Source organism: Leptonychotes weddellii, chromosome 11 (genome assembly GCF_054177405.1).
Source record: "Leptonychotes weddellii isolate Sample4059 chromosome 11, ASM5417740v2, whole genome shotgun sequence".
Lineage (NCBI taxonomy): Eukaryota > Metazoa > Chordata > Mammalia > Carnivora > Phocidae > Leptonychotes > Leptonychotes weddellii.
In genome coordinates, this window is record NC_138379.1 from 50,985,230 (window position 1) to 50,999,372 (window position 14,143).

The 14,143-nt window shown below is 46.7% G+C and overlaps 1 protein-coding gene across 2 annotated transcripts; it reads right to left on the reverse strand.

Moving 5' to 3' along the window:
- Positions 1-8,095: 8,095 nt before the first annotated feature.
- KCTD14 (potassium channel tetramerization domain containing 14) lies at positions 8,096-13,578 on the reverse strand. 2 transcript variants are annotated; one of them, XM_006739513.3, is made up of 2 exons: positions 13,408-13,578; positions 8,096-8,835 (listed from the first exon to the last, which is right to left on the reverse strand). In XM_006739513.3, the coding sequence occupies exons 1-2, from the start codon at positions 13,477-13,479 to the stop codon at positions 8,167-8,169; spliced, it is 741 nt and encodes a 246-aa protein (XP_006739576.2). In that variant the 5' UTR covers positions 13,480-13,578; the 3' UTR covers positions 8,096-8,166. The 2 variants fall into 2 exon arrangements, with proteins under 2 accessions (XP_006739576.2, XP_030890601.1); XM_031034741.2 differs by having other exon boundaries at positions 8,096-9,085; positions 13,408-13,563.
- Positions 13,579-14,143: the final 565 nt, after the last annotated feature.

Sequence of the window (14,143 nt, forward strand, 5' to 3'; positions counted from 1 at the left end):
TGAGATCATGACCTGAACAGAAATTGAGTGGGACGCTTAACTGATTGAGCCACCCAGGTGCCCCCAAAATAGTGAATTTTCCAGAAAGAAAGAAAGGCATCCCAGATCACAGAGACTACCACATACACAAATGTGTCGAGTGAAATGAAAAGCACTTACAAACAGTGCGTTCGGTAAATGTTAGCAGCTGCTACCATCATTACCACATCCTATCAGATCTAAGCTGCCACCAATTGTAACACAAACCATTATTTTATGTAACACATAAAAAAATTAAGAAAACAGTTAAGAAATTAGGAGAATTGAGAAATTAAGAATTAAGGAAAAAAACCCTAAAATTAAAACCAGTGGTTTCTTACTGCTTAGATTTGTTATGTATATTTAGTGAGAGAGCTCTTTTAAACTTACTTACACATAGATTTGTATCCTACGTCATACTGCTGCTGTGTTTCCATGTCTTTCTGCGCACATTAAAACTTTTCATTTCAATGCAAATTACAGGGTAATCTCTTTGAAGATTCATTAAATGGCAATCAAAGACAACAGATGCAGAGCTCAAGGGAAGTGATGGTGACATGAACTGCTATGACCCAGTCTACACATGAACAATTGGCCAAGAGCAATCTTAAGATGTATCCTGATTTCAGAGACATTAAATGTGCATCTAAGCATCAATTATAAAAAATACTAACATTGCGGGGTGCCTGGGTGGCTCAGTCAAACATCTGCCTTCAGCTCAGGTCATGATCCCAGGACCCTGGGATCATGCCCGCATCGGGCTCCCTGCTCAGCAGGAAGCTTGCTTCTCCCTCTCCCACTCCCCCTGCTTGTGTTCCCTCTCTCGCTGTGTCTCTCTCTGTCAAATAAATAAATAAAATCTTTAAAAAAAAAAAAATACTAACATTGCTATTATTACATATGGCTGCAGGAAGTTTGGTACACTTAGAAAATGAAAGAAAATTCATGGGGTGCATGCTCAGTTGGTTAAGTATCTGCCTTTGGCTCTCAGGGTCCTGGGATCGTGCCCCAAGCTGGGCTCCCTGCTTAGCAGGGAGTCTGCTTGTCCCTCTCCCTCTGCCCCCCTCTTCCCATCTGTGCTCTCTCACGCACTCTGTCTCTCAAATTTTTTAAAATGAAAGAAAAAATTCAGTTTATATTGAAAGTAAACTGCATACAGGGAGAAACTGGGGCCGGACTGGTATACAAACAAGAACATTCCACATTCTTTAATGTTGAAATGAAAAACTGTCTTTATTGAATTGGTGGTATTTTCATTTGACCTTCATTATTGCACATGGGGATAGAATGAGGCACCCCAGTGAATCCCTTGAGCTTCAAACAGAGTCTTCCCTGTCCCCATTGTATAACAGCAACCCAATTTCCTCTTGGAAATTGGGGTTACTCACTCAGACTGGTATAATAACACCTTCTCTGCCTGTTGGCTCAGGAAAAAGAGCTCCAAATGAGCAGGGGGCAGTCTCATTACATGCTATAATGTAATGGAACAATGACAGTGTTCTTTAGTGGAACTGTTCCTCCCTTGGGAACTAAATACTCCAAACCCTCTGAACACAAGAATTCATAAATGAATTATTAGGTGTAAAAATGACAAGAACCACTCCTACCTCCTCCCCCTAATCCCCAGACCTATGTATTCTAACTGTGGGAGCAACAGTACTATATTTTAGCTATTGGTATAAGATATATACCACAAATCTGTAAAACAGCACCCCAAACTCACAATGTGTTATCTCGTGGCTAGCCCCATGAGTGAGTCTGCAAAAGGTCATACACTGTTTTTATCATAGCAGCTACCTCTGGGTGATGGGGTACCTAGCAAAACCAAGAGTTTCTTTGCTATAATTCTTTCATCATAACATAAGCTCCTTAGGGGTTGCCTGGGTGACTCAGTCAATTAAGCGTCCGACTCTTGATTTTGGCTCAGGTCATGATCTCAGGGTCATGAGACTGAGCCCCACGTGGGACTCCACCCTCAGAATGGAGTCAGCCTCAGGATGCTCTCCCTCTGCCCCTCCCCCCATCCGTACACGCATATGCATGCTCTCTCTAAAAATAAATAAATATTTTTAAAAATAAGCTCCTTAGCCCAAAGCAATGTATGAAATACCATGAAAATGCATAAGGTATCCATGCATAGCAGGGCTGAGAAAAACATTGCAGTTAGGTTTATTAGTCAGGGTTCTCCAGGGAAACAGAACCATAGAAGATAGGTAGGTAGGTAGGTAGGTAGGTAGGTAGGTAGGTAGGTAGATACATATTAAGCTACTATAAAAGAATACTTTAGACCAAGTGGCTTATAAACAAAAGGAATTTATTTCTCACAGTTCTGGAGGCTGGGAAGTCCAAGATCAAGGTGCAGAGAGATTTACTGTCAGGAGAGGGCTCACTTCCTAGTTCATAGACAGCTGTCTTCTTACTGGGTCCTCAACATGGCAGAAGAGGCAAGGGAACTCTCTAGGGTCTCTTTTATAAGGACACTAATCCCATTCATTAGGATTCTACCTCATGACCTAGTTACCTCGCAAAGGCCCCACCTTGACTTTGTATTAACCATGACTTTGAGGGTTAGGATTTCAACACATGAATTTGGGGTGGGGTGGGGGAGTGGTGGTGGGGACATACAAATCCAGTCTATAGCAGTAGGAAAGCCAAATATGAATCTGGAATATGTATCTATTCCTGTGAGATAAATCACTGCTCCTTCCTTGATGGAAAGGATCCAGTGTGTGGTAGAATGATTGCAAAAATGACCCGATACTCCCCCTCTCTGTATGTATGCCCCTTGAAATGCAGCTTTGAAGCTGCTTCCATTAGGAGATGGAATCTCTGTCTCCATCCTTTCAATTAGGCTGGTTTTATGACTAGCCAATAGAAAGAGGCAGAAGTGACAATGTGACAGTTTTCGACCTAGGCCTCAGGTCCTTCTACAGACACATTCTCCAGACCTTTTGTTTGATTTTGGAACCCTACCATTGCCATGAGAATAATTCCAACCTAGTCTGCTGGATATTGGGTGACCAGATGGAACAAGTCAAGTTGACCCAGCTGAGGCCATCTTAGACCAGCCTACCCCAGCTGATCCACCATCTGACCACAGACACATGAAGGAGCCCAACCAACACCAGAAGAATTGCCCAATCTGTAGTTTTGTGAGAAATAAGTAATGATTATAGCCTTAAGGCATTAAGTTTGGGGATCAGAAAGTTGTCATGTGGTCAGACAGTCCCTAAGATGTAGATTTGCCATACTTGCATAGATTCAGCATAGATAGCTTATTGTTCACAGCATAGCAGGCAGCATGAACTTCATGTTTTCATTGGTTCCCTTTGCCCCGCCCCCCACCAAAGCACAATGTAGGTGATGCAGGTAAATGCAATGCACAATAGATCTGGAACACAGACGAAGAACACTGAGTTTAGGAAACCCTCAGTCTCAAAAAAGGAATGCTAGCAAACCTGCCCTCTGGAGAGAGACTTTATTATACTGGTCAGGAAACAAATCTGCCTTCCAACCCAGTGGAGACATTTTTTTTTTAAATAAAGATTTTATTTATTTGAGAGAGAGAAAGAGAGAGCACATGAGCAGGGGGTGAGGGAGAAACAGACTCCCTGCTGACACAGGGCTCAATGCCAGGACCCTGGGATCATGACCTGAGCCGGAGACAGATGCTTAACTGACTGAGCCACCCAGGCACCCCAGTGGGAGACATTTTTTTAATCATCCTGAAATACCTCCAGGATTGATGGGTGATGCCAGCTTTATTATCTTTATGATTATTATTTATTTAAATTTTTCTAAGTGAGGAAATCTCCTCCCTCCCCTAAGCAGTTTTGCAAATATCCTCAAACAAAGCAGTCAATGCCATTTGCTTAGAAATGTCAGCATTACTCCCAATAGTTTCTTACAGAGTAGTATAGCTAACTGATCTGCAGTGCAATCAACCTATCACTAAGAAGTGTCTAGTCCCCCTCCCCACCCATCCCACAGAAATAATACCGTATCAGGGGCTCAGTGTTGGTGTCTGCTGTTGGATATCCATCAGGAGCCAGACTAGCTCTGGTGAAAGGAAATCTATACTGTAGATCCCATGCATAGATATCATGGCCACCTTTTTCATGATTCCATTGAGCAAGCACTGGCGAGCCGGAAAAAGAGGCTGACTGACATCCCCAGGTTATACCATTGTGTCCATTTATTTTTTGAGAGCCTCTTCTAGAATGGATGCCCTCTGGTGGGCATTTGTAAGAAACACAAATATTTTCACCATTCTAAGAGGTCCATCCACACACCAATTCCCCAGGCCTTCTTGTCACTGATCTTCCATGCTATTACTTTCCAAGTCTTTGGACAACCAGGAAGGGGCTTGGGACTAGCTTTCCAGGACACTGAACACAGCAGAAATGGATGGGGGAGGGGAGTAGGAAAGGATGGGAAAATAGAGAATAAAAAAAAATAGAGGTCTTCTAGAACAACGGAAACCTGAAAACCTGGCATAGTGCTATGAACTAGGGTGCCTCAGTAAGGGCACTCTCACAGGTTTCAATCTTTGTGTTTTCCTTTGGATTAAAATGACAGTTATATTTACCATTCATTTTTAGGTTTTCCTCCTCTGACTCTAATTCTCTTTAGTTAATCCTAATAGATTAGGAAAAACATCATGTACCCCTACAAATGTCCAGAGATAGTTTTTTGAACATTATTAATGTGTTTTACTATTTTGCTTTGCCTGTTAGGAAATGGGAAGGGAGGAGATGGTATTATTGGATAGACAACCCAGAGTGTCCCCTTCATTTATGTACTTCTAATTTGTATCTTTTTGGCTATTTCTTTTTTTCATAGCCCTTTAAGCCTCACCACCTTAAATCCTTTTTTGGAGCATGGATTAAATTAAATTGCATTGAATTAAATGAGTATTCTCCTCCCCAATAATTTTAAGCCTCTATAAATATAATTTTAATCACGGTATAACATTGCATTATATAGATGTAATATGATATGCTTGACTTCCCATTGTTTTGCTTTTATAATTTAAGTGGGATGAAAATAGTGTGTTATCTTAACTGTGTTATGGATTGGGAATGGGGAGGGAATATTGAAATTGCCTTTTTTTTTTTTTAAGATTTTTTATTTATTTATTTGACAGAGAGAGACACAGTGAGAAAGGGAACACAAGCAGGGGGAGTGGGAGAGGGAGAAGCAGGCTTCCCGCGGAGGAGGGAACCCGATGCGGGGCTCGATCCCAGGACGCTGGGATCATGACCTGAGCTGAAGGCAGACGCTTAACGACTGAGCCACCCAGGTGCCCCGAAATTGCCTTTTTTATTTTTATTTTTATTTATTTATTTATTTTTAAGATTTTATTTATTTATTTGACAGAGACAGAGACAGCGAGAGCAGGAACACAAGCAGGGGGAGTGGGAGAGGGAGAAGCAGGCTTCCTGCTGAGCCGGGAGCCCGATGTGGGACTCGATCCCAGGACCCCGGGATCATGACCTGAGCCGAAGGCAGTCGCTTAACCAACTGAGCCACCCAGGCGCCCCCCGAAATTGCCTTTTTTAAATAAAATAATTTGATAAATGGCTCAGGAAGAAGATCAGATCCTAAGGGCATGCCTGCAGGCTAAAGCCAAAGCAATAAAAGAGGTAGCCAAACTGGAACGTGGTCTTCTCCTGGCAAATGACAAGAACACAAGAGGGCTGATGGAAACTTGGCATGCTTCTAAAGCCTGAGTTTAGAACTGGCACAGTTACTTCACCGCATATTCCATTGGCCAGATTAAGTCATGAAGCCAAGGATGAAGTCAGTGGGGTGGGAAGATTACTCCCACCTACAGAGAAGCATGGCAAGAACAGGGAGGGAAGAAAGAATAGGAAACAAATACAATCTGCTAGTGAAAAGCCCCTAGTAATGGGGGTGACTGAGACTTTAAGAAGAGATGCGTCCAACACCCAATTTGAAGTTATTTGCATTTCTGTCTGGTAAACTCCCTCCCCTTTATGTGCCTGTATTTGCCACAGTCTGCTATGTGCACAAATAGCTCATGGGAGTAGCATTTGTAAAAATTAAGAAAAAGATATGTGTGTTCAATCTGGGTGAGCATTGTGTCGAACAGCAAAAACAAGCTCAAGACATCTAGATGATCCATGAATCCAGTAGGAACAAACAACCAGGATTGACCATAAGATAACAAGCCCTCTGGGAATGTACAGAAATCTTGAGGAGGACATTGACCTTTACATAATTCACAAAATTGAGACTTTAAGCAATCCTCTTTAGATCTTACAGAACAGAGTGTCTCCTGGGAATCTAATCTCATAAATGTAATTACTGATCAAAGAGTATAAACTTTTTTTCAGGCTCTTGATAAATAATGTTGAATTGGTTCATGATAAAAAGTTCAAAGAGGGGCGCCTGGGTGGCTCAGTCATTAAGCGTCTGCCTTCGGCTCAGGTCATGATCCCAAGGTCCTGGGATCGAGCCCCGCATCGGGCTCCCTGCTCCGCGGGAAGCCTGCTTCTCCCTCTCCCACTCCCCCTGCTTGTGTTCCCTCTCTCGCTGTGTCTCTCTGTCAAATAAATAAATAAAATCTTAAAAAAAAAAAAAGTTCAGAGACATTCAGGATTTTTTCACTTAAAATTGTCAGCCATATTAAATACCAAAAGGAAAACATGAAAAAAGTTTTGAAAGTAAGAAAAAATATACAAGCATGGGGACCTGGGTGGCTCAGTCATTAAGCATCTGCCTTCGGCTCAGGTCATGATCCCAGTGGGATTGAGCCCCACATTGGGCTCCCTGCTCCGCGGGAAGCCTGCTTGTCCCTCTCCCACTCCCCCTGCTTGCATTCCCTCTCTCGCTGTGTCTCTCCATCAAATAAATAAAATCTTTTTTAAAAAAAGAAAAAATATACAAGCAGATGTGGTTATTGAATTATAACAGGCATTGACAATGACCGTTCTGAGCAATTTTATGTTTAAATCTGAAACTCCCTGACAGTAGTAATTTCTTAAACCTTGGAAATTAACCTCGATCTCGACGGCTGGTCACCCTACTAGGCAGGAAGGGGGAAGGGGGCCATCTATCCCAGACCTGGACTTGGAGAAGGATGATGTCTACCTGTGTTCTCCTTAGAGTTGCATTACTGTCTTTGGTTGAGAAGCAGAACCTGAAACAGAGACTCTTGTTCCAGTGGTTTATTGAGGATGTGCTCTCAGGGGACGGAGAGTGAGAGAAGTAGGGTATACAGCAGAGGAAGAATGCTGAGCAAGAATGTGGTGTCAGATGAAGACTGACTTCAGCCTGATCCCACAAGGAGCAGCAGAACAGGAACTGCACAGAGCTGATTCCTCCTTGAGGTGAGGGCTCAGTCGTCTATACCTCCACATAAGAAGACAGCAGTTCTTCTCTAGAGCAGGTCTCGAAGTTAGGGTACATCAGACTCACCTGAAGGGCTTATTAAAATAGACTTGTTGGGCCAACTCTCAGAGTTTCTGATTCAGTAGGTCTGAGGTGGGGGCCAGAGAATTTGTATTTCTAAGAAGTTCCTATGTATTGCCAATGCTGCTGGTCCAGGGACCACACTTTGAGAATCACTGCCCTAGAGAAAAAGACAGCTCACTGCACCTGGAAAAGGAGATCTGAGTGGGAGAGGGAGAGGGAGAAGGAGTAGCATCTACTACAGGTATGAACTCGGCATCTTCCTCAGGAAAGTGTATAATAGGGCTAGAGTATTGGACCATACGCTGAGCCTGGGCAACTACATTTTCAGATCATTTTATCTAGATTCATGGTATTCTGTTATCTTCCTGTTATCATCCACCATGTCCAGCCGAAGAATTGTTGAAACATTCCAACTCATCTCAGCCTTGCCATTTGGACTTGCAGGGAAGGGTCTGGCAGGTAGGGGAGGCTTTAAAGAGGAAGCAGCTGCACCTCTTTAAAGGCAAGCACAGTGGAGTCAGTTGCAATCAGTGGAAAATCCTCAACAGGGAAATAATTATTGGGGGGCAAGCCTCATAGACCACCTTGGAAGTTGTTTTTTTGTTTGTTCGTTTGTTTTAAATTAAAGGAAGACGGCTTTTGAAGGCAACTTTTAATTTCATAAGTCCCACCAGAACCCGAAACAAACTGTCCCCGCCCCCTGGGGGATCACCACCAGATGAAGACGAATGTATAAAAGTAACTGAAATACTTGGCCCGTAATGTCCTCTCGGAGTACGGTTCATAGTATACCTGGTACCCCTGGGCCGTAATGTCCATCTTCACGCAGTCGAGGAGGTCCTTGACCTGCGGGGCCGCCTTCCAAGGGCCGAACTTGACAACCGACCTCTTTTCGGCCTCCAGGAGCCGCAGAGCATCCGCGCAGCGCGCCGCATCCTCCTCAGTGCGCACGGTGCACACCAGCACCATGGAGCGGCGTGCCGCCACGGCCTCGGCGCGCGCCAGGCGCACCATGAGCTCCAGGTTCTCGCCGTAGCCTGGCACCCGCAGCAAGAACTGCTTCCGGGCCACCTGCTCCCCGAAGATCTGCGGCATGTCCTCCAGGAGCTTGACCAAAGGCTTGATTGCGTAAAACTGTGCCTCGCGGTACACCTCCGGGATGTGGTGCGTGGGCAGCCGCTCGCTGCGCAGGTAGTCCAGGATGGGTCCGAAATAGGTGCCGGGGCGATCGATGAAGAAGCGGCCCTCTGCGTCCATGCAGGCCTTAGCTGAGGTGGAGAACATCTCTGCCAGCTTTGAACCCGGGAGTTTTCTTAGGGTGCCCACGGTGGTGGTGTACAACTCACCTCCTACATTAAGCTCCACGACAGGGGATCCCTGAGGGCACAAGAAGGCAGAGTGAAGCAGTAGTGCCACCTCTAGGGAGCTCGTGGCTTATTTTCATCCATAGAATATTACAAAATATTAGTCCAGGAGCCTGCTGTGGAAGCAAGTCCCGGTGACGACGCTTGCAAAGCCTGTGGCCTTTGGCAGAGCTTTTTCCCTCTCTACGCCTCTTTCCTCATTTGTAAAATGGGAATATGGAGCTGTTGTGAAGTCAGAAGTCCCCAAGGTGGGATGTTCAGATCTAAGATATAGTAAAAAAAAAAGGGGGGGGGAGGGAGGTATTTTCAACCTTTCAGAGAGACTAAGAAACCATACATGTGTTCATTCAGGAAGCATTTTAGCATTTCTTGGGTACTTACTGTGGGTCCACATCCTGTGGTGGCAGTTGGGGACACAAATTCTTTCTTTCTTTTCTTTTTTTTTTTTTTTTTAAGATTTTTGTTTATTTATTTGTCAGAGAGAGAGAGAGCACAAGCAGGGGGAGCGGCAGGCAGAGGGGGATGCGGCAGGCTCCCCCCTGAGCAGGAAGCCTGACGTGGGACTCGATCCCAGGACTCTGGGATAATGACCTGAGCTGAAGACAGACGCTTAACAGACTGAGCCACCCAGGCATCCCACAAATTCTTGTTTAATATAGGCCAGAAGTTCTGATTAGCAGTTAGCATGACTTTGATTCATTAAGGGAATTTGTGCGATAGATGTCTTTCAAAAATATGGGCCGGGGTTATTAATAACAGGAATATCTTTGGTGCTGAAAAGGTCAGTAACACCAGGTATGATCGGTATAAAACTGCCTCATAAACTGTAAAGTGTGGTGCCAATGGAAGTTAAGTTTAGCTGGTCTACAGAATTTTTAGAGGCCTCTTCTCTATGTCAAACCTTGAGCTGAGCACTAAGGATGTGGTGAAGACCCACGTGGTGCCTGTCTGGAGATGCCCACAAGCCAGTGGAGGGGGACCTGGGAACAGACTGAGAGTCAGGCTGCATTTGGGGAATACTAACAGACTGAACAAAAATACCAGAAGATTATTACATGTGAGGTGATACACTAGTTGTTAGCCTTCCAAACCAGCTTCCTGAATAACTTTGGTTATCTAAAATTGACTCACTCAGTCAATAAAATATGTATGTGCCAGGTACCTGGAACACTGAGGAACAAGCAGGACAGTCTCTCCCCTCAGAGTCTAGTAACTGGGCAAAGCACTCTCCATTCAACCTCTAATTCAATCCTCACAGCAATCCTATGAAGAATGAATTAAATCCTCACTTTACAGGTGAAGAAATGAAGGATTAAGGAGCTGAAGTAAATTGCCTAAAGGCAACCAGCTATTAAGTGATGATGTCAGAACTTAAACTCAGGGCCACGTTACCCCAAAGCATGCGCTCTTAGTCATTACATCAGCCAGTTTTCACCCTTTAAATACCTCCACTCTTCATTCCCTTAGTTACTCATTCATTCCAGAAAATGTAGAGGGCCTATTACATTCAAGCCTTCTCCTGAGCAGAGGAGGACGCAGTCCCTGCCCTCAAGGAGCTCACAGAGGAGAGAGGGAAACAGATGGCTTAAATGTGCAGGCACCGAGAGGGGAGACTCAGAAGCTCTTCGTGTGGATGGATGTGTGTTGGAGGTTGTCAGGGAAGGTTCCCGGGGGGTGTGATGGTGCAGCCACAGAAAAGATTGGGGCAGTGTCAGAGGGAGGCTGCATTTCTGTCCCGAAGACTCTGTCACAGGTCACTGCAGAGCCAGGAGTAGTGACAGGGTTCAGGAATGTCCTGGGTTCTCATTTAGGTGTGACTTCATTCTCAGCTTGACTGTGGGCTCTACCTCTAAGATTCAAGTACTGAAATAAAGAGAGCCAGAGGCAGCCAAACGGCTGGGGAGAAAGAACTGAGTTGCCATGGCAACAGCTCCTACCGGGGGACAGTTCCGCTGGCTGGAGTAGAGAAGGGAGACCAAGGGGATGCATTCTGACAGCAGCCAAACCATACAGCCAGGAGAAAAATAAACCAAGAACCTGTGACTTCCTCTTTCTCCTATAAACCTCAAGGCCCCTTGGCAAGGCTGTTCGGTTAACCCTGAGGTGGCTCTGAGAGGCAGGCAGTTAAATGCAAAGTCGCAGACTTTCACCCTGGAATGGTCGGATGTGCTCTCATCATGCCTGTGCCCTGAAAGCTCACAGATGCTCTTGAGGTCTGTATATTACAGGCGAGGAAAGCTCAGAAAGATGGGTCACACAGCTAGGAAGTGAAGTCAGAGCCGCAATCAAACCCCTATCCGTGTGACTCCAGTAGGTGGATGGGTGCCCTACCCCTCCCAACATCCAGTCCCACCGCTGCCAGTAAGTAGCAATGTGACTGGGTAAGCTCACTTTCTTCTGTGGGCCTACGCCTAGTCATCTATGAAATAGGGAAGGCAAAATGCACAAAGTGAACTCTAAGTCTCTCCAGCTCTGGAAGTCTAATGAATCCAATCACTTCAAATGTTTTTTCTGAAGCTCATTTCCAGATGCTTCACAAAATAGCTTCCTGTCCTGATACTCTAAGGCCCATTTCTTTGTTTACCAAACAAGACCTCAGTCTTGTTCCCAAACTTCTTAATTCTGTCTCTCTTTCCCCTCCTTTTTTTCCCGAAATCTTCCAGTTTCTTTGGAAATCCCAGACCTCCTACCTCATCCACAAATACTACAATATGTTTCTAGCAAATAAAGACTTCTTTTCCACCCCTCTTCTGACCACCTGCCCATTTTCGTGGCCACTCTTCCCCGCCTTTTGTACCTCCCAGTAATGCTGCGGAAACATTCCTGGGTAGGAAAGCCTATCTCAGGCCCTGTGTGCATGAGCTGGGGGAAACATGATCTTTAGGAGCCCTTGCTGGGTGTCAGGCCAGGGCTGGCCCTGAGGGCACAGGGATGAATCAGACAGACCTAGCTCTCACACACATGCAAACACCCTGCCAAACATTCAGACATTTCCTGAGGTCACCCTTAGTAGAGTCACTCCAATGTCCCCCAAGCCTCTCTAGATCTCTCCCCACCCCACAACCCTGACCTTTTCCATTGTTCCCTATCTCAGTCATCTGAGGCCAAAATCCAGGTTGTAATCTTGCAATCTGCTGGTATCCTCAACCTCCTCCCACCTAGGTAATCATAACCAAGTCCTGGTGATTCTCAGTTCTGGTCAATTCCATGGCTCCCTGCCTCCTCAAGTGCCCTTCCCCAATCCAATCTCTACTCTGAAGCCAGTCGATCTTCTGAAGTGCGAATCTGATCTGGCCATACCCTGCATTGAACACTTCAGGCACCTGACATTTCCTTCCAGATAAACTCTATATATAGACTCCTTACTAAGGTTTACAAGGCCCTTTGCAGCCCTGGCAAAATCAACTACCAGAACCAATCTGACCCCACCCATCCAGAGCAGGCTGGTCCCCCTTGCCTCCAGGACTTGATTCATTTGCTGCCCACACTGCCTTCACTTAGGCCACTCATCCTTCAAGTTAATTCCTCCAGAAATCTTTCTAGATGGGTTGTCTCCTTGTGATCCTCCAGGGCCCTGTATTTCCACCGTCATGGCAGTTACCTCTTGTAATTCCATTTGTTCATCTGTATCCCCCGCTAGACTGTGAGGTTCCTAAGGGATGACCATCTCAGATTCCTCTCTGTGTCACCAGTACCTACTACAGGGCCCAGCACACCAGGATGCTCAATAAATGTTCCAATTGACTGGAGCTTACCTGCTGCACTGATTTACAGGGGCACCTGGTATTCTGATAAAAGCCAGTCTTTCCCTACCTGGCATCATGCACCCCGCTGGCTCCCTCTCTTGCTCAGGAATTCATTCATTTATTGAGCACCTAGGGCGGCCCTGCCACGGAGCAGGTGATTTTGTCAACAGCCAACCACAATGACGTTATCATTGTTCTATGGGAAAGAGCCACAGCCTCCCCCTGCTGGATCTGCTTTGCCTTCCAGGAGTCTTCAGGATGGCACCTAGCCCAGGAGAGATTAGAATGTTCTGCTCCTGGAGCGCACTGGGCCTTTTCCGGATCCTCCACGCAAACTCCCCTCAACCACGCCCTGGGAGGGGGCAGGCGAGCAGGCGGACTCAGGACGCTGCCAGAGGGCAGGGGCAGGCTGGAGAGGATGGGGTGTGGTGGGTGAGGGAATGAGAGTCCCGCAGCCTTCCGTGGGGTCTTCTCCCAAACACGGGAGGAGGAGGGGCCGCGGAAGAGCGGTGGACTAGGACAAGCCAGGGGACTGAGGGGAGACACACAGAAAACAGCTGAAACAAAGACCGAACAGAGAGGGAGGAGACAAACAAAGGCGGCCAGGCAGGAAAGAGGGCAAGGAGGAGAGGCTGGTCCGAGCCAGGCGGGGAACGGGCACGGGTGGGCGGAAGGAGAGGTCAAAGCCAGAACTAGCTAGAGGAGGAGAGCGCCCAGCCAGGGGCGCGCCAGAAGCTAGGGGCCTCAGACCCCGAGGAAGGGACGCACGGGGGACACCGAAAGGAGTGAAAGACCGCAGAAGCGCAAGGATAGAGCCGCCCTCCCGGCTGCGCACTCACCGCTGGCGGGCCCGCGGAGGGGGAGGCCTGGTTGGGCCGCAGGGAGCGAGGCACCGAGCTCAGACTCATCATTCTGGTCCCGCAGGTGGCTGGGAGCCCAGCCCCGCCACGTGCGAGGTACCTGCGGCCGGCTGGCGGAAGTACACTTTTGCTCCACGCCCCCGGGTGGGGCAAAGTGGGCTTAGGGTGTGGTTAGAGCCCGGGGTTGACTTTGGCTTTGCCAAGCATGCGGTGAGACCCTAGGTCAGACACAGACCCTCTCTCGGAGGGGGTTCCCAGATAGCCAAACGGGGGAGGCAGAGGGAATTGACACTGACAGCAGGAGACTTTCTACTCTCTGCAGTCCTAGGAGTGAAGGATCAACAACTCCCATTTTACAAATGAGGAAAGTGAGGCTCCAAGAGATAGGGTGGCCAGTGTAGAATATTTATCCACTTAAGATCACCTGCTAAAAGTTCAAAGCATGACCACCGATGAAAAGAGCTAAGATACCGGTTGTGTGGGTTATTTTGCTTGTTAAAACATAGCCCTAAGGAGGGGGAGCATAACTCCTCACTCCTAAAGTATGGTCTGTGCATGGTGGCTTTCTTCCAAAGAGGACAGTAGAGAAAAGGAGAAAAAAGAAAACTGACATACCATCGGGGCGCCTGGGTGGCTCAGTCATTAAGCGTCTGCCTTCGGCTCAGGTCATGATCCCAGGGTCCTGGGATCGAGCCCCGCATCGGGCTCCCTGCTC

What these genes read in the sequence shown, in the direction of transcription:
- KCTD14 (XM_006739513.3), bottom strand. Translation starts at nt 13,479, where the DNA reads ATGATGAGTCTGAGCTCGGTGCCTCGCTCCCTGCGGCCCAACCAGGCC. An exon ending in CCTCCGCGGGCCCGCCAGCG is followed by an intron (nt 8,836 to 13,407) that starts GTGAGTGCGCAG and finishes TTGTGCCCTCAG; the next exon opens with GGATCCCCTGTCGTGGAGCT.